Source organism: Sabethes cyaneus, chromosome 3, assembly GCF_943734655.1.
Source record: "Sabethes cyaneus chromosome 3, idSabCyanKW18_F2, whole genome shotgun sequence".
Taxonomy (NCBI): Eukaryota; Metazoa; Arthropoda; class Insecta; order Diptera; family Culicidae; genus Sabethes; species Sabethes cyaneus.
In genome coordinates, this window is record NC_071355.1 from 71,877,446 (window position 1) to 71,896,706 (window position 19,261).

At 42.8% G+C, this 19,261-nt stretch overlaps 2 protein-coding genes across 2 annotated transcripts; one reads left to right on the forward strand and one right to left on the reverse strand.

Moving 5' to 3' along the window:
* The first annotated feature begins 3,264 nt into the window (after positions 1–3,264).
* Positions 3,265–11,512, forward strand: LOC128739706 (uncharacterized). Its single transcript, XM_053835203.1, has 2 exons — positions 3,265–3,453; positions 5,447–11,512. Exons 1-2 carry the CDS (start codon positions 3,265–3,267, stop codon positions 11,510–11,512), a joined length of 6,255 nt encoding a protein of 2,084 aa, XP_053691178.1.
* A 4,570-nt stretch (positions 11,513–16,082) lies between these two features.
* LOC128739707 (alpha-tocopherol transfer protein-like) lies at positions 16,083–17,229 on the reverse strand. Its single transcript, XM_053835204.1, has 4 exons — positions 16,833–17,229; positions 16,473–16,771; positions 16,266–16,410; positions 16,083–16,194 (listed from the first exon to the last, which is right to left on the reverse strand). Exons 1-4 carry the CDS (start codon positions 17,227–17,229, stop codon positions 16,181–16,183), a joined length of 855 nt encoding a protein of 284 aa, XP_053691179.1. The 3' UTR covers positions 16,083–16,180.
* Between the last annotated feature and the right edge of the window lie 2,032 nt (positions 17,230–19,261).

Here is a 19,261-nt window from a genome sequence, read left to right on the forward strand (position 1 = left end):
ATGACGGGCTTGATATCATAGCCAGGAACTTTGCGACGGCGAAGGCAATCTACGCCAGACTGAAAACGCGGAGTCTAGGAGAATTGGGCTAAAAATAAATGCATTGAAGACCAAATACATGAAAGGAAGAGGATCAAAGGAAACAAACGCGCATCTCCCACGGACGGGACGGTAACCGTTGACGGCGACGAACTAGAAGTGATAGAAGAGTTCGAGTATTTGGGATCGCTGGTGACCGCGGACAACAACACTAGATCCAGCGACGCATCCAAGAGGCAAATCGGGCCTACTTTGCCCTTCGTAAAACGCTACAATCAGGAAGCATACGCCGCCGCACGAAGCTAACAATGTACAAAATTCTTATTAGACCGATAGTTCTTTATAAACTTGAAGCTGTGATGCTGCTCACGGTATGTCCACCGTCCTTACCGTGTTCGAGCGGAAAGTGCTGCGGACGATATTTGGCGGAGTACAAACTGAAAGCGGAGAGTGGCGGAGGCGTATGAATCACCAGCTACAGGCACTGCTTGGGGAGACTCCCATTGTACATCTAGCGAAAGTAAGCAGGCTGCGGTGGGACGGACACGTCGTAAGGATGCCGGACGACAGTGCGACGAAAATAGTCCTTTGCAACAACCGCACCGGCACCAGGTCGTACGCGATTTGCGACTTCTGAGACGACTAGAAAATTGGCGACGAGTGGCCCAAGACCCAAGTCCCTCATTAAATTTTAATAATACAAATACTAGCCATGTAGCCAGGGGGCCTGGGGGCAATTTTCAATGCATAATAACAATACACCAAGCTAATACCGTAGCAGACAAGTATATTTTGATGAGTGTGCCTTTGAATAACAATATAATCGACATCGTTTTGTATCTCTCATAGTCTGTGAAAATTCTCAACTATGTAGCTCTCTGTTACTCGGAACATTCGGCATGGACAAAGGCGACGAAATAAGGACATGGGATGGAGTCTTGGTATCTGGAACTGCAGATCGCTATATTTTGTTGGTGGCGAAAAGCTGCTCGATCAGTTAGAGCCCCGAAAGTTTGGCACAGTGCCACACTGCACGATATCTGTCGCAAAGGTGAGAAGGTATGGAGGATCCGTGGCGGTAAAGCCCAATTTTTCCAGAGCGGTGGAGCGATCAAGTGTTGGGCCAAATGCAGGATCGCGTAATGGACAGGAAAGCGATCAACGAGAGGAAGTGCGTGTTGAGGATAAAAGGCCGTTTCTTCATCCACAACATCATAAACGTACATTGTCCACACGAATGTAGACCCGACGACGAGACGGAAGCGTTCTATGCGCAGCTGGAGGAAACGTACAACAGGACATCAAGATCATCATCGGGGACATGAACGCCCAGGTCGGCAGGGAAGCAATGTATAGACCGGTGATCGGGCCACTGCGCACCGACACGAACGACAACGGCCAGCGATGCATCAACTTTGCAAGCTCCCGAGACTTGGTGATCAGAAGCACTTTCTTTTCCTACAAAGATATCTACAAACCCGCCTAGAGATCACCTGACCAACGAACTTCGAACCAAGTCGACCATATGCTCATCGAGGGCCGGTTTTTCTCGATCATTACCAACGTACGCTCCCTACGAGATACGCATATCGACCTGGACCATTACCTAGTAGCAGTACATGCGCGCTTAAAACTATCGACGGTTTATACCACGCGACAAAGCCGTCCTTCTCGGTTAAACATTCAGCAGTTAAACAACTCGCCAGTTGTCGAAAACTACGCGCGCGTACTGAATGAAACTCTGCCTTCTTCTGTGGAGCTTTCGACCCTCGAAAACCGATGGAGTATGATACGCTCCGCCATCAACGAGGCCGCAACCTCGGTGTTAGGAGCAGGGCTTGAAAAGGGATCGCAAGTTGAATGTGACTGCCGTGAATACGTATGCTATCCGCATTCAACCTGCGCTTTTTGAACGATTATTTAACACCCCGGTTAAATGCTCAAGCACTTTCAAGTGCTTGCATGCAAGTTTTGCGCAAGCAATTTGCGTGCAAGGCAAAAAGGCGCGGTGAACTAGAAACTAGAGCGCAAATTTCCACTGCAAAACAAAGGCATTTTCCTCATTTTTCCAAGCAGAAAACCAAAAATAACAAAAATTCAACGTAAATTATAGTTGAAAAACGAATACATTTAAAAAAGAACAACAGGTTATATTTAAATGATGCAGGGAGGAAAACTGTCGTTTTCCTCAGAACTACCAGGTTCTGGGAAAATTCTGAGTACTAGCGAATGTTCACTCAGTCAGCATTTTGACATGTATATAATTAGATTGCAAATAAGAGTTACGTACTGATATGTATCCAACAAAATCGTATTCGACGCACAAAAGCCGCTTATCCGTACCATTTTGGAGGCGATATACGCACTGAGGAATAATCTTGAGCGATACACTTATATAGGTATTTCAATACGATAAGATCCGATTAAGCGCGACAAGTTTCATACAGCTATACGACTTTGTGCTGAAAATCGTATGTTTGTCAGCTACCAGCATTATAAACGATAGAATATCAACTTGTGCGCACTTTATAAAACTTTATTTACGAATACGAGTTTGTTAAGAGTTATTTACGATAATTTGCGTACATTGCTATACGAGTTGGTGTTGGCTGGGCACATACTAGTGGGCCAACTTTCAGGAAAATTTCATGAACCCGGCAATTCTGGGAAAATCGAGAGTTTTTCACCTAGTGCCATAGCTATATGAATTACCCTGCAACTCCAAATATTTTATTTTCGGTATTCCGCCCTCGAGTTTTCTTGCGTACAAGTCGCTAAAATGATTTTCCGGCATATTTCGTGTTTATCTTGCGTGCAAGTTGCTTGCGCAAAACTGCGATGCGTATATTTTACATGCGTATATTTTACAACCTATTTTGAGTAACACTTACTCCTTTTATGAGTTTAACGCAGAAGCTCATTAATGAGCAATATTTACTCAAAAATGAGTGCCATTTCACTCAAAACTGAGTAGTTGTTAAAGAAATTATGATTAATTAATTATTTATTTATTTATTTTTATTTTATATCATCTGACAAAATTTGTCTTAATGAACTAACATAACAATCAAATTGCACTGGACCTAGTAATTTTGCTTTTAAACAAGTGCGAAGGTTCGCCGAACTCGAACAGATGCTCAATAGTAGTGAATAATCTTACACTGAACGCTACGGGTTCGAAAAAGCCGAAGTTTGTACGGTGAAAATCGTTTACTAGCATGGAAGATGGTCTTAATACACGTTGCGATGCACGGAAGTTCATCATGGACAGGAGCTTCGGCGAGTCAATGTCGCCATTCAGCACTTTGGCCACGAGTAATACTTGTTGAAGTTTGCGACGCCGTTCAAGGGTATCCAGTCCAAGCAGACGACAGCGTTCCGGATAAGGCGGAAGGTTATTTGGATCTCGCTAGGGTAAGTCCCTCAATGCCAGGCGTAGAAATCTTCTCTGCACACGCTCGATGCGCAAGTTCCATAAAAGCTGGTGTGGAGTCCAGACCACGCATGCGTTTTCAAGTAGAGGACGTACAAGGGAGCAGTACAAAGCTTTCAAACAATGAGGATCTTTGAAATCCCGGCCTATTTTTGCGATGAACCCAAGTTGCTTGCTCGCTTTAGAAATAATTTCCGTTCGGTGCCTATCAAACGTCAGCTTACAGTCCAGGATAACACCAAGATCGTTAACGTAGTCGACTCTATTTAACGCTTGCCCATCAATACTATACTCAAAAATAATAGGCGATTGAATTCGATGAAATGTAATCACCTGGCACTTAGCAATGCTTACTATTAGCGAATTTAGTTTACACCACGTCACAAATTTATCTAATAAAAACTGGAGACAATAACAATCCTCGATGCAACGAATCGTCAGATAGATCTTTAGGTCATCGGCGTAAACTAGTCGGCAACTATTTCCTAAGACATTTGCTGCGTCATTGAAGAAAATGATGAAAAGGAGAGGGCCAAGCGTGCTACCCTGCGGTACACCAGATTTGTTTGTAAATTTATTTTTGTCGGCTGTCAGTCTTAATAAATCAGAACAGATTTTGTACTTTCTCCGACGTTTCGACTATATTTTGTAGTCTTTATCAAGGATTTCTACGATACATTGGGTGTTAGATTTGTTACAAATTTTGTTAATTTTCAATTTTATACGTACCGTCATCCGGGGGTACTTGCAACACCGGGGTTACTTGCAACACTTTGGCGCATCGCGCTTTTGACAGCTCTAACGCATTTGTTTGTTAACATAACCATTTGTACCCAATGCCATTTTAAAGAAGGGACGTTTACCTATTGTTTAGTTAAGTTTAATCCATTACATCATTGTTTTGCTTGTTTTTATACGATTGGAAAGTAATGTCACTTTCAGAGTAGGAAAAATGGAGTTGCAAAGTTGCGTCAGTTCACTGACATGGAATTATTATTTATTGTTTGGTTCCTGTACACAATAAGTGCATCATATAAGCTAACAAATAGCAACTTTGAGCTTTGTTTATATTTTGAACTTGGAGAAGAAACGATGAATTCGTGTTGTTACTTCCAATATGGCGCGACTTGCAGCACTTGTAAAAATGAAAATTATCGTAATAAACAGTATGTACAAAGCAAGTTTGCATCTGTACGATGTTATTTTGTCTATCACCATCTCCAGAAAAATTAAAATTGTGAAAAATTTCACGTGCCTTGAAACGGCAATTTGGAGTTCGCCGACATGCTGCATTTTCACCAAATATCTTTAAAAAAGCGGTAGACGAAATTGGGAAACAAAAAACGCCTCCAGTATCTCTTGTTTTACTACAAATTGTTGCGTATACACCGCACCTACTATGAACACATTGGTTACTGAGCGGCTGTCACCTTGTGTACAGCATACCGTGTAATGGATGGAGAACTGTCATCGAACGTATACTTAGCAAGTCACGAGATTAGTGCAGAGGTTACCTTTAGAAGATACGTGTTTCGGGCTTTTCCTGCGAAATAATTATTATAAACTTACAATCTAAACTTAGATACCTACAGTACGTATATTTAGCTAATAGTACGGTATCGAGTTAGCTAATAGTAGTTACTTAAAGCTAGTGATAAAAAACATCTACGGGCTAAAACTTAAGTAAGGTTAGTACGGACGCATCTAAAACTATTGTTAAAAATGCTTGCTTATCGAAGCTAAATCTTATTTAGATCCCGTGAATCACTCTTACTACCGTTTCAATCGATACTACGAAAAATCCAGGAAACCTACAAACGTATGTAAGCATCTATTGAGCTTAAAAGCTTAATTAACATATCGATGTTGCAGGATAATTTTAATTTTCGCAAATATAGAGAATTCAAAGTTACGGAAAGTTGTTTCCTTCGTTGCATAAGCAACAGTTTAAAATTATCGTTTTATCGTTCGAAGATGCCACGAAAGACCCGTACACGAGATGCTGTTCCAGACATCACCCTGCAGCAATCATGCCCGCTCTGTCAACTTCCTGATTGTGACGAGATGGTCTGCTGCGACGACTGTGAACGGTGGTATCACTTTCAATGCGTCGGTGTGAATGACGATGTGGCCAACTATGATTGGAGCTGCCCGGAATGCGTCGCTGCTAAAGTTCCTGCGCAACAATCGCCGCATCCGAAAACTACTGCAGATGAGCCGATAGCACAACCGCAGCTTCCTCGATCAAACCAACGTCTACCTACACCACAAACACCCATCTCGCCGGTTCCACCACCACAACCGCGCTCTACCCGGCCACCACTCGTGCAACTAAATATGCCTACCGTTTCTGGAGAGGTTGTTGTTGATCCTGATCTAGTAAACAAACTTCCAGTTGAACTTCGTATCAAGATGTTGGAAGAAGAAGAAGCAATCGAACGTAAGTTTTTAAGACGCAAATACCAACTCTTACTCGAGGCATCAGTGAATAAAAATCATGTAGGTCAGGGCAATAGTAGTGCAAATATGCCAGCAACTAATAATGCTAGAGATCCTCCTATTTTCCATTCATCACCAATGAATGATTACCGTTCTAATGACCATCCTCCGCATGCTGGCCACCAAAATAGAGATGAGTCAGTGTTCGTTCGAAGTATGAAGGAACAACCAATTCGTGTTCCAGCTAACGTTCCACATTCGCTCGCAAATCGTGGGAACTCGTCAGCATTTGGTCCAGTTCCGCCAAATCAACGGGCATACATCCCAGTACCAGTACTATATCCGCCTCCAGTTGAGCAGCGGCCTAATGCGTCGTCGTTTGCTCCCCGTCGCCCCGAGCAGTTTGAGTATATTCCGTCATCATCATTGCCAAATCGTCACCAACATCCAAATGCCTCCGCGTTCGCACCGCTCGCTGGTCTTTCTCGTTATGCGACTCAAGAACAGTACCCCTGTGACTCTCTCGGCTTTTCTGGCGCCTTTGGAGGGACTACGTTGCTAAATAGTAGTCAAATCGCTGCACGACAGGCGATTGCCAAAGAGTTGCCAATCTTCTGTGGTGACCCGGAAGAGTGGCCACTGTTTTTTGCTACATATGAGAATTCTACAAATCTCTGTGGGTACTCACCTGAAGAAAATCTAGCTCGACTGCAGAAGTGTTTGCGAGGAAAAGCCTTGGATGCAGTTAAATGTCAGCTGTTACATCCTACTAATCTAGGGCAAGTTCTCTCCACCCTTAAGATGCTTTTTGGTCGCCCGGATATTATCGTTCATTCGCTACTACAAAAAATAAATGTTATTCCTTCTCCAAAAGAGGAGCACCTTGGATCTCTGGTAGATTTTGCTTTGGCTGTGCGTAACATGGTAGCTACTATTAAAGCCTGCGAATTGGAGCAGCATCTATGCAACCCGACCCTCCTGCACAATTTGACTAAGCGACTTCCCCCAATGATCCGACTGAATTGGGCGACTCATCGACAGTCCCTTCCCTCCGTGACTGTGTTAGACTTTAGTGATTGGTTGTACAACCTGGCGGAAGCAGCAAGCGCCGTTACACTGCCAGATTTCTCTAGTTCCTCCGATAGTAAGTCTCGCCGTGGGCGCAAAGACGATGGTTTCCTAAATGCGCACACCGAAACAGAACAGCAATTTGAGCAATATGACGTCAATAGTTGTTTCGTTTGCCATGGAGATTGTGATGCAGTGGAAAAGTGCAAGAAATTTCTTTCGTCCGGTCTTTCAGTTCGCTGGGATATACTCCGGAAATACAAGCTATGCCGTAGTTGCTTGGGTAATCATCGTGGACCGTGTGAGTCCGGAAAACTGTGCGGGAAGAACGGTTGTCAATACAAACATCATCGGCTTCTGCACAATGATTCTAAGGACAAACAGCAGGTGTCATCATCCAGCTTGAGTAACCGTGATCCTCCCGAAGCTGATTCATGCAATACGCATCGCGGAGGACGCAAATCGGTTCTGTTCCAGTACATCCCAGTTGTTCTTCACCACAATGGAATTGCTCTGCCTACATACGCGTTCCTGGACAGTGGGTCATCCCTAACATTAATGGAGGAAAGTTTAGCGGAGGAACTGAATTTGCGAGGTGAGAAATACCCTCTTTGTTTACGCTGGACGGCAGATACATGCCGCTATGAGAAAGACGCAATGATGGTTTCCGTGAAAATTTCCGGAACGCACAACCATAGTGGCCAACACCGTCTGTCGGAAGTCTATACAGTAAAGGATTTGAAACTTCCACCGCAATCTTTACCTGCGCGTAAGTTTTCGGAACAGTACGCTCAACTTAAAGGGCTGCCCATTGAATCTTACAGCAATGTTCAACCCAAACTGTTGATCGGCATGAGCAATGCCAGGATGTTACACCCCCTCGAAGGCCGCGAGGGAAAGTTAGAGGAACCTGCGGCCATTAAGACACGCCTTGGTTGGTCGGTTTATGGAGTTTGCCCGTTGGCAGGTACGACGATAGAGAAAATTTCGCACAGCTTTCATGTCTGTTTCCACTCTCGTAATGCGGACGAATCTCTGCACGAAGCCGTCAAGAACTACTTCGCTCTAGACAGCTTAGGCATTCAAGAGCAGCAAAATCATTTATTCTCGAAAGAAGACAAACGAGCTTTGACAAAACTGCAGGAATCTACAATGTTCCGGAATGGGCGTTACGAAGTTAGTTTGCTCTGGAAATATGACGACGTCCATTTACCTAATAATCGCTCTATGGCGTTAAGACGTCACCGTTGCCGGATCAAAAGGATGGAACGTGATGCGCATCTCTCAAATACTGTACGAGACAAAATGACAGATTATGAGCGCAAAGGCTATATACGTAAGCTTACCCCCGAAGAAAGCCGAAAAACCAGTAGTAGAACGTGGTACTTACCGATATTTCCGGTTTCCAATGCCAACAAACCGGGAAAGGTCCGAATTGTGTTCGACGCAGCCGCTTCATTTAAAGGTGTTTCGCTAAACTCCGTGCTGATGAAAGGTCCTGACCAACTAAACGCTCTGCCAGCGGTTCTGTACAAATTCCGAGAGCGGTTGGTAGGCCTTGGCGGTGACATTGCAGAAATGTTTCACCAGATGCGAATGAATCCTTCAGACGAGGATAGCCAGCGAATCTTATGGTGTGCAAACGAGGAATCAGGAGAAGCATGTGATTACGTTATGCAGGTAGTAACGTTCGGGGCAACATGTTCCCCCAGTACAGCTCTATTCGTTCTGAACGAAAACGCATCACGGTTTGAAAGTATATATCCGGCGGCAGTTGATGCCATCCGTCATAGGCATTATGTCGACGATATGCTAACCAGTGTCGAAACGGAAGAGGAAGCGATTAAGTTGGCTAAGGAAGTACACTACATCCACCTGCAAGGAGGATTTCAAATGCGCAATTGGGTGTCGAATTCCCCGGCCGTATTAGAGGCATTAGGGGAAGTCCCAAAGACAGAAAAGTCAATGGATATGAACGCGGAGTTGGCCATGGAAAAGGTACTTGGCATGTGGTGGAGTGCAGCGTCAGATGTCTTCCGTTATAAGCTTTGCACAGATCGTAATAAAGAGCTGTTAACAGGGGTGAAGCATCCTACAAAACGAGACGTGTTGCGTACATTAATGTCTATATACGACCCTTTGGGACTCATCGCGCATTATCTGATGTACCTCAAGGTGTTACTGCAAGAGATCTGGAGGTCAAAAACAAATTGGGATGAACCGATTTCCGAGAAAGAACTCCAGAAATGGCTTACGTGGTTGCGCATATTGCCCGAACTAGAGTCGGTGGAGATTCCGCGCTGTTATTTTAAGGGAGAAGTAAGCATCTCCGAGACTGCAGTAGAACTTCATACATTCGTGGACGCCAGTGAAAACGGTTATGCTGTGGTGGCGTATTTCCGTTTCGAATATGAAGGTCGCGTACAATGTATGCTAATTGGAAGTAAAACGAGGGTAGCGCCTATCAAGTTTGTTTCCATTCCTCGCCTAGAACTCCAGGCCGCCGTTGTTGGTTCGCGTTTCGCCAGAAGTGTTGCGGAAAATCACTCCATCCAAATTGCAAGACGTTACTTTTGGACAGATGCGCGGGACGTGCTGTGCTGGTTGCAGTCAGACCATCGACGATATTCGCAATACGTAGCCTTTCGTGTGGGTGAGATTTTGGAGACAACTAACATCTCTGAGTGGCGCTGGTTGGGGACCAAGTTCAATGTGGCGGACGACGGCACAAAGTGGAATTCTAAACCGGACCTGAAATCCACTAGCCGTTGGTTTAAGGGTCCATCATTTCTGTGGCAGCCGAAAAGTGTGTGGCCGGTGTCACCCTTAAACGTTGAAAAAACCAACGAAGAAATCCGGCCGTGTTTTCTCTCCCTACATTTCCTGACAGATAAGGTCCGTACCATTTTATTACCACAAAACTTCTCATCGTGGAATCGACTCCGTCGCGTTACTGCTTATGTGCTCCGCTACGTTACCAACATTAGGCAGAAACTGAGTGGTCAGCGTATAGTCTTCGAACCGTTAACGCAAAAGGAACTTCTTAATGCGGAAGTCTTCCATTACAAGAGAGCTCAACAGGACGAGTACGGAGATGAATTGACACTTCTACTGAAGGGAAATCGCCTCAACAATAAAAATCGTCTGTATAAAACCAGCCCGTTCATCGACGAAAATGGAGTGATGCGCATTCATACTCGATTAACCGAGTGCGATTTCGTGGACACTAGTGATAGGTTTCCTATTGTCTTACCTCGAAGTCATCCTTTGACCCGACTTATCGTCCATGACATTCATCTACGCTATCACCATCAGTGCCGTGAGACTTACGTAAATGAAGTACGCAAATCATTTTACATTCCGCGTGTACGCATGGTATGCGATCAGGTGCGCCGAAGCTGTCAAACGTGTAAGGTACTTGTGGCAAAACCCATCCCTCCAGCGATGGCTCCTCTACCCAAAGCAAGGTTGGCTGCGTATGTTAGACCGTTTTCTTACGTTGGAGTGGATTATTTCGGACCATTTCCCATTGCAGTAGGTCGTCGACACGAGAAACGTTGGGGTGTTATTGTGACATGCCTAACAACTAGAGCTGTACACCTTGAATTGGCCGCTTCGTTAAATACAAGTTCCTGTATTTTAGCGTTACGGAACTGTTTCGCCCGTCGGGGAACTCCCATCGAAATTGTTAGTGACCGTGGAACGAATTTTGTAGGCGCGGAAAAAGAACTGAAACAGGCAATGTCCACTCTAAACATGAACGATTTGCAAGCTGAATTCACTACACCGTCAACTGTATGGCGCTTCAACCCTCCCGCTTCCCCGCATATGGGTGGCTGCTGGGAGCGCCTAATCCAGTCAGTAAAGAAAATTTTAGCTCGTGTTAAACCACAACGGGTTCCAACGGAGGAGGCGTTGAGGAGCTATCTGATCCAGGTGGAAAATATTATCAATAGTCGCCCATTGACACACGTACCCGTAGACAATCATTCCTCGCCGGCGCTTACGCCTAACCATTTTTTAGTTGGTTCAACGAATGGGTTGAAACCGCTCGTTCCATATACTGACTGTCCACTGATGCTTCAACGGTCATGGCGTGCATCGGACGCTCTTGCAAACCTTTTCTGGAAACGCTGGGTTGCAGAATATCTGCCTACAATAACTCGACGAACCAAATGGTTCTATCCAGCCAAGCCTATCGCCGTGGGCGCAGTTGTCGTCGTAGTGGACCCTAACATGCCGAGAAACTGCTGGCCCAAAGGACGAGTACTGTCAGTAAAAACCTCTACAGATGGACAAGTACGGTCAGTAAAAACCTCTACAGATGGACAAGTACGGTCAGCGGTGATACAGACTGCCAATGGAATCTACGAAAGACCTGCGGTGAAGCTAGCTGTCATAGATGTAGGTGCAAATGAAAGTGAGTCGGACCAGGGTCCAATCACTGGGGGGGAGTGTTGCGTATACACCGCACCTACTATGAACACATTGGTTACTGAGCGGCTGTCACCTTGTGTACAGCATACCGTGTAATGGATGGAGAACTGTCATCGAACGTATACTTAGCAAGTCACGAGATTAGTGCAGAGGTTACCTTTAGAAGATACGTGTTTCGGGCTTTTCCTGCGAAATAATTATTATAAACTTACAATCTAAACTTAGATACCTACAGTACGTATATTTAGCTAATAGTACGGTATCGAGTTAGCTAATAGTAGTTACTTAAAGCTAGTGATAAAAAACATCTACGGGCTAAAACTTAAGGTGAAACGGTACTGAATCCAACATGGCCGGACATCCAATATTCTATATCCTCACAATGACGCCATTTTTCCGGCCATATTGGGATTCAGTACCGTATCACCTTAAGTAAGGTTAGTACGGACGCATCTAAAACTATTGTTAAAAATGTTTGCTTATCGAAGCTAAATCTTATTTAGATCCCGTGAATCACTCTTACTACCGTTTCAATCGATACTACGAAAAATCCAGGAAACCTACAAACGTATGTAAGCATCTATTGAGCTTAAAAGCTTAATTAACATATCGATGTTGCAGGATAATTTTAATTTTCGCAAATATAGAGAATTCAAAGTTACGGAAAGTTGTTTCCTTCGTTGCATAAGCAACAACAAATACATTCAAAATATCTCGAAATAGTCATTCGCGGTTTGAAATCAGATATGAAATCATAAGAAACGCAAAATCTGAAAAGTGTTGCAAGTAACCCCGTTTACTGGGTAACTTGCAACACGCCTATTTTCGGTTCATTCTGCAGGTTCATTTAGTTTATATTTTTTCTTATAATCATAAATCAAAAGTACTCACCACTATACAAGTTTTGGCTACTTACACTTGGACCTAAACGGTATACTTCGAAAGTTATACTAAGTCAAAGTTCAAAAGTGTTGCAAGTATCCCCGGATGACGGTACAATACTGTCTGTCTTTTGTCAATTGTTTGGTTAGAGTAACATGTCCTAAGTTATTTTTGTTGCACATCTGTTTTCCTGTCTGTTAAATTAAATTGTCACGATTTGGTTTTTCTTTGCACTGTCGGTCTAACGTCCACTTATTGTACCTGGTATTTTATGTTTGAATATCTGGCTATAGTGCTATGGTAAAGGAGTGTTGGTGGGTTGTAAATGTAGTTGATAAAACCGATCCAAGTTTAACTTGCAGAACTCTATCACACAAGAATGATTTTAGCCACGAAACAAACCGCTGTGAAGCTCCCCAAACGTAAAACTTTTTTAAGCAAGATGTGATGATCAATTCGCTCGAATGCAGCTTTCAGGTCTGTATAAATTACATCGACTTGCGCTTTTTGTTCAATATCCCGAATGCAGTTTGATGTGAAATCGAGGAGGTTAGTTGTCACGGAGTAATTCCTCGTGCTACTTAGCTAACAGTGCTCACAATCGTTTCGAACAACTTAGATGCAGCTGATAAACTGGTAACCCCACGGTAGTTTCGTACATTTCGAGGGTCACCACTCTTATAAACCGGGAGCATATACGAATATTTCCAAACATCAGGGAATTTCCTTGAGATAACGATTCGTTGAAGATGCAGCAAAGTGGCGCAGCCAGAATTTCCATGCAACGGCTCAAAAGAACAGCCGGAATCCCATCCGGACCAGCAGAATACGAACACTTCAACTTTTTCGCAGCAGTTATTATCATATCGTTAGTAATTTCAAAAATATCGAGATCGATTAAATCGGCAGGAATGCTTTCTGCGGCACGCATACCATCCTCTTCAGGTGAAACTTCAGAAGCAAATACCGTGGAGAAAAATTTAGCAAATAGCTCGCATGAACTAGACGCTGAGCAAGATTCCACTTCATCGTAGTACACATCCGTAACAGTCGAGCGGCTTTTACGTTTTGTGTTTACAAAAGTCCAAAACTTTTTTGGATTTCGGTGCAGAATCAGTTTGAACTCTCAGCACATACGATTTGTAAAGACCAGACCAGAATTATAACTCAGCTATGAGGTCGGCCTAAACTACTCAGAATTGCGAAATTGTCAAATTACTCAAATTTTTGGGCTGTTCCAGTTTTTGTTAAAGTGAGTCGGATTTTACTCAGTTGAAACTCACTCATTTCTGAGTTAATTTTATCCATTCGAGAGTTAACTTTTTTAAGCGTGTACATGGCAAAACAGAACATAACCTGCAAATATCCAGTGATGCCAGCGCCAATACTTGTCTAGGGACTATGAGGTCTGTTAAACGAGTTCAAACGAAAATATGTACAATGCGTCAAAACTTACTTTGTGAATTAGTGGTTGTGCGCGTGTACATTATTTTTTGTGAAATTGTCAAATGTTGGATGATGATGAAGCCAAACACGAACAGACGTCTCTGGGCCACTTAAGACATATTTTTCAATGGTCGTCAAAACTGCTGCTGCAGTGAAAAACCGGGCCACAACGGAGGTTTACAATTTACGTTACGCACTTTGGGCGTGGCAGCTCTTTTCATTCGTTATAGGGTTTATTTCTAATTCCCGTCGTAGTAAGTAGAGCCGTTCTAATTTTCATCATTTGCTAGATGGATTTAAAGAATACTCCAAAAGTTCTTGAGCTGATTTGACTAAAACACACTTACCTTACGATTCGTGAACTTTGAAATCACTGAAAAGCGATTATTAAAGCATATTATTGAAATTACGCAATTGACTTTATTTCTTAAATTCGTCGTACCGTTTTAAAATCCGTCCATCAAAATTTTTCATCGTCCGAGCTAAAAATCACAACAATATTTACGAAACTAACGCGCATGTATTTGAGTAGGACGGCATGACAAATGTTATTCTGCAAAATTTCTGCAGGTCAGGCAAGTTTTCCTGGCTGTAGAATAACGACAATGCCTTGGGTGAGTTATTTTCATTTGTGAGTGACGGAAATTAAAACGATAATTGGACATTTTCTTCTTCGTCGCACGAAAAAACGTAGGAAATTTGGCTGGTAGGACTTCTTTAATGATAAAAAGCATTTAAATAGATCTCAGTTCACTTTGATTGATCGCGTATGATAGACAACAAACTAAAAAAATAGGGAATAACTAGTTTTGCATTGTGTGTCATATAAATGTTGTTATTTTTAAATCATTAAATCAAGTGTTGGATAGGACGGGAATAAGCAATTACGACGAAGCAGCGACATACCCTACCTACAGAAAAATTCCGTTCGGATCACCGTGTCACTCTGCAGAATTGATTTCTCGACAGTAGTTCTGTTCTGGTAAACCTGCGGCCGCTGCAATTCAACATTCACTCGGTAACAAACGTCCTAGAGGAACACGAGCAGTCTGTTTTGTTGTTGTTTTCCATACGCGTCAAACCGTGTCAGTTGCACGCGGTTATTTGGTGCGCTATGCGTGACGTATGAATTCGTGCAGTTTTCAGGTATTCTAAATTTCCCACCTATTCGAACCGCCGCCGCGGACGAAATCGTGCGCAAAATTTAATTTATTTTGTCCAGTAAATCTACAGACAGCTTATGTGCTAGATAAACAAAATATGTACGTTTAACTCACCCACAGTTAAACGTTTTTTGCCTGCGACGATTTCAAGCTGCCAAAGAATTGTGCAGTGCGTTTTGTTACCAACGCAACGGTACGGACAATGCTAATTCAACACTCAGCAAGATTCGTTTAAAATGAAATTGCAACGAAATTAAAAGAGATAGCCGTTTCACGTCATAGAACGGATTGTACGGTCAACGGTATCAGATGATCTCTAAATGTGTAGATAGAAGCAATCAACGTTATCACGCTTCTACAGGAGAAATTTGATAAAACGCTGTTTTAAGTTTTTGCTTCTCAAAAAATTAACAAGATTTTGTGAAGTACGAGATTTAAGGACAATTTTCAGTACAAAATTCTCTAAGTATTCGAATGAAGGAAACAGAATTTAACTAGCTTGCATGCTTTTTGTACTAGAGCTAATTTAAGGCAAACAGAACCAAAAGCTAAACCTGTTTAATAACTCTGTTACGATTGAGATTTGATCATATGCATAGAAGGATTTTTTTCATCAAATGTGGTCTTCTATCATGCTCTGAAATATTTGCATCGAGCTACCTAACTCCCTGAATAAAATAATTATGAATGAACAGCCATCAAACTTTTTCAATGATTATAAACTGGTAGAAAATTGTTAAACAACATGTTGCTCATCAACTAAACTGAAAAAATTTCCACTTAATCATGTTTGCATTCGAAAAACGACCCGAAGCATCCCAAATTGCAATTAGGCTATCTTATCCAGATGGAATTTCTATAATTTACCAGCAATATTCCCACCGCCACTGCAGCGCAGCATTGGCATTTTAAGTCCGACGCCACATCGTAACACCCCGCCAAACACTAATCAGCACCAGCGGACTGCAATCCGACGGGGAGTGGACACAAATTGATGGGAACCTCTCCCAGTTGAGTCCCATTGTTTCAAGGTGGTTGGCCGGCACTCACCGACTGCTGCTGCTAGAGAAGTTGGGCACTTGATCTAATTCACCCGTGTAGAGCGCTAATTTTGGACGGTTGTCGTTGGCCACATAATTTATTTTTGAAATAGTGTATATATTCAGCAAATTTTTCTCCCATTGTTATCGCGCTGGACTGGAAGCTACCCGCCGTTGATTACTTAATTTACGGTGCACCACTAAAAGTAGAGCTAAAAGGAATGCCGGTTGGACTATGGTTTGAAAACTGAAAATGACAAAACACAACAGCCACAGTTAAATATTGTTAAATGACTTTTTGAAGTTCGAATAACTTACCAGGAAAGGTTGATTTCATCTGATCCAGTAGAGCACCCATTAGTTGATGGTCATAGTCTACGGCAGAGCCTCCATATTTGGGTGGTAAACAGCTCGCGCTGATATGTTGATGCAGTGAAGACCAATTTCGACCGTGGAGAAACAACTGAAAATCGTTAGACATAAATTGACAAAGACTCCAACTAGTTTGACTTATTTCATTATTACCCTGCTGGTCAGTTCCTTCCCCAGCAGAGGAGTCAGAAGAGCGTGACCCTTACTGAAAAGCGAACTGTTGTTGACCACGTGCACGGTGGTGTCCACTATCCGGCAGTGTTGCAATTCGAAGACGACCTTCGCTGATAATGAGGTATACATCCATACATGGTTCCACGCTAAGCCGTCAAAGTCGATTATTAGTTTTACCCCACCGAAGTGAACCCTTTCATCGTTCAGTACGGCCTGGTTTGCGAATTTCACGGCTTCCCACAAATCTAGTAGCGATACCTTATCAGTGTTCCAGGTTTCTAAAACCGATCTGGATGATAAAACACCGATATTCGTAGCTTTCCAAAGTACTATACTCACTACCAGACTCCAGAACAATGCCAACAGAATCATCAACGCCACGTACAGGTAAATACCACACTAAACCTTCGTCAAACACGTGTCGCACTTCATCGAAATGCCTGTACAGCTTGTATTTGCGAATTGTGTTGGCACTGTGAACGATTTTTCTTACTGCCTTCGGAACGTCATACTGCGAGTATCGTAAACTCGCCAACACCAATTTGCGATAGGTCGATACATCGTAACCGACCTTCAAGCACTGAACAACCACCTCTTGAAACTGCATTTCGATAAACTCTCGGCACTCTCCTTTCCGGCTACGCATTTCTTCCGAAATATCACCAAAACAATGAATCCTTGATCCATCGGAAAGCTCGATAAATGGCCGTTTTTCGGAGTCGAGCCTCAGCGACATAATCTCTGATGGAGTAGTTGACTAGAACTGACTAGACGTTTCGATGGTTGCATTAAAATGCTACTACCATGTGGTACGTGCCGTTCGAAGCCAAAGCAGTCTAAGCGGGGCAGTCTTTTGTTGATATTTTGATCTGGCCGAACACGTTTTACATGGCCTACAACAATATGCGTGCGACAAAAATAAGCGATAAGTTCAACTGCATTTCAGTGCAAACGCAGAAGTTTGAGGTGCCATGCACTAGTTAACTGCTAATCGAATAACAATTTTTAAGATGCAAGATTTACTTAAAGCGTTCCTTCCCTTAGTTTCAGGCCGTGGGCCGGGGGTGTTCTTGTTCTTGGATACGAAAGTGACTGACCCCGTTGGATTCGTACCACTCCAGGAACATCTTTTGAACAGTGGCACGAAGCTGGATCCGGCCAGCAGATCATAGGGTCCTCGTGTTGCATCAACGGAGGAAGCAGACGCTTCTGTAGACGCTCCTTGAGGTAGATCTGCCCGTTTACAGTCCCGGTAGTCACGAACGGTGCATTCCGTTTGCCACATGAACAGATCTCTTGCCAAATCAGGTATTTCTTTGCAAACTGTGAAAGTTTCTGCATCCTTACCTCCTCTGGAACATCAAACTTGTGCTAAGCGGTGAAGTACAGTAGCCCCGAAAGCTGCCGGAAATTCGCCTTGACGTAAGTCTCATCATTCGTGATGAGAGACTTTAAAGATTTTGCTTGCGCAAAATAAATTCGCGATGTTGCTTTTCGGGTGACGCCATTTTTTCCAATTTTCGTAAAACCGACCGCGATAAAAATACAGCACTCGTTCGCTAATTGCACGAATGAGGCGATGCGATTAGCGAATTTCGTTTTTTAATTGCACGATAGTTGCCAATATTTATTGTAAAACGTGATGCGTTATCACTGTAAAAAACTCTTCACATGCATTCACACGTACGCTAAATTTTGGGAAGAACATCTAAATTTTTACAAACGAACTACCCAAGGAACAATTTTGGCTTATTAAACGTTTTACCGACAGCTTTTATTCAGCACATGCTATATAGCTGCTTTTCAAGTATGTCTAAACACCTCTGTTCAATGCTTATACAGTTGGTTTTGGAGAATTTAAATAGCACAGTGCTGAATATGGGCGTGGAAGATGCGTTTGTATGACTGTTATGCAACGTATAGTAAAATGTTTATTCAGTACGTATAGATATGTTTATTAAACTTTTGCTGATGGTACTGAAGCTACGTTTATTCCACAGCAGTTCAACCTTTAGCAAGCAAAAAGAAAAAAAATATGCATGAAGTATTTTTATTTTATTTTGTGGGTTTCGTTATTTTCATGGCCATGTTTGCATATATTATAATTTAATAAGAGGCTTAGTAGGAAATCATTGGTTGGCTCAAAATTCATCAAGCCTGCCATACACTTTTTTCATTCACCCGGATTCGAACTTACATCCTGTCGGTCGGAAGCCGTCAACGAACACATCTGAGATAATCTGACATATGACAGGCGCCGAGTTTTTAGCCGATGTAGATTTACCAGACCAGCTTAAGTTTGTCAAGCGTGGAACAAAAATGGGCTAAAATACATTTAAGCGCTGAAGAGTAGTTTCTTAAATCATGTTTGGCATCTGCTATACTAGATTACTTTAGAAGTATTTATTCCGCACATGTTAAACATTTAATAAACTATTTGTACTAAAATAAAGCATTTCGCTTGTACCACCAGCAACATAACACACTTACAACGCCGAGGACTTTTTCATTTTGAATATTGACGACGGTGAGCGGCGCTACTGAATAAAATTCACTGGAAACTAGAAATCCAGAATGTTCGGCTAGCGATTGTTCATTTAGTTAGCAGTGATGTGATTAGCAGCAGCAGTGATTAGTTAACAGCAGGAGTGATTCGTGCTAGTACTTTGCTGAGCTTATTGCTGCTTTAAGTCGCTCGCTGTCTGTGCAAATCTATTTGTCTTCGGCTCTGATTTAGTTTTTTTCATCCAAAAAACAAAAAAGAGCTG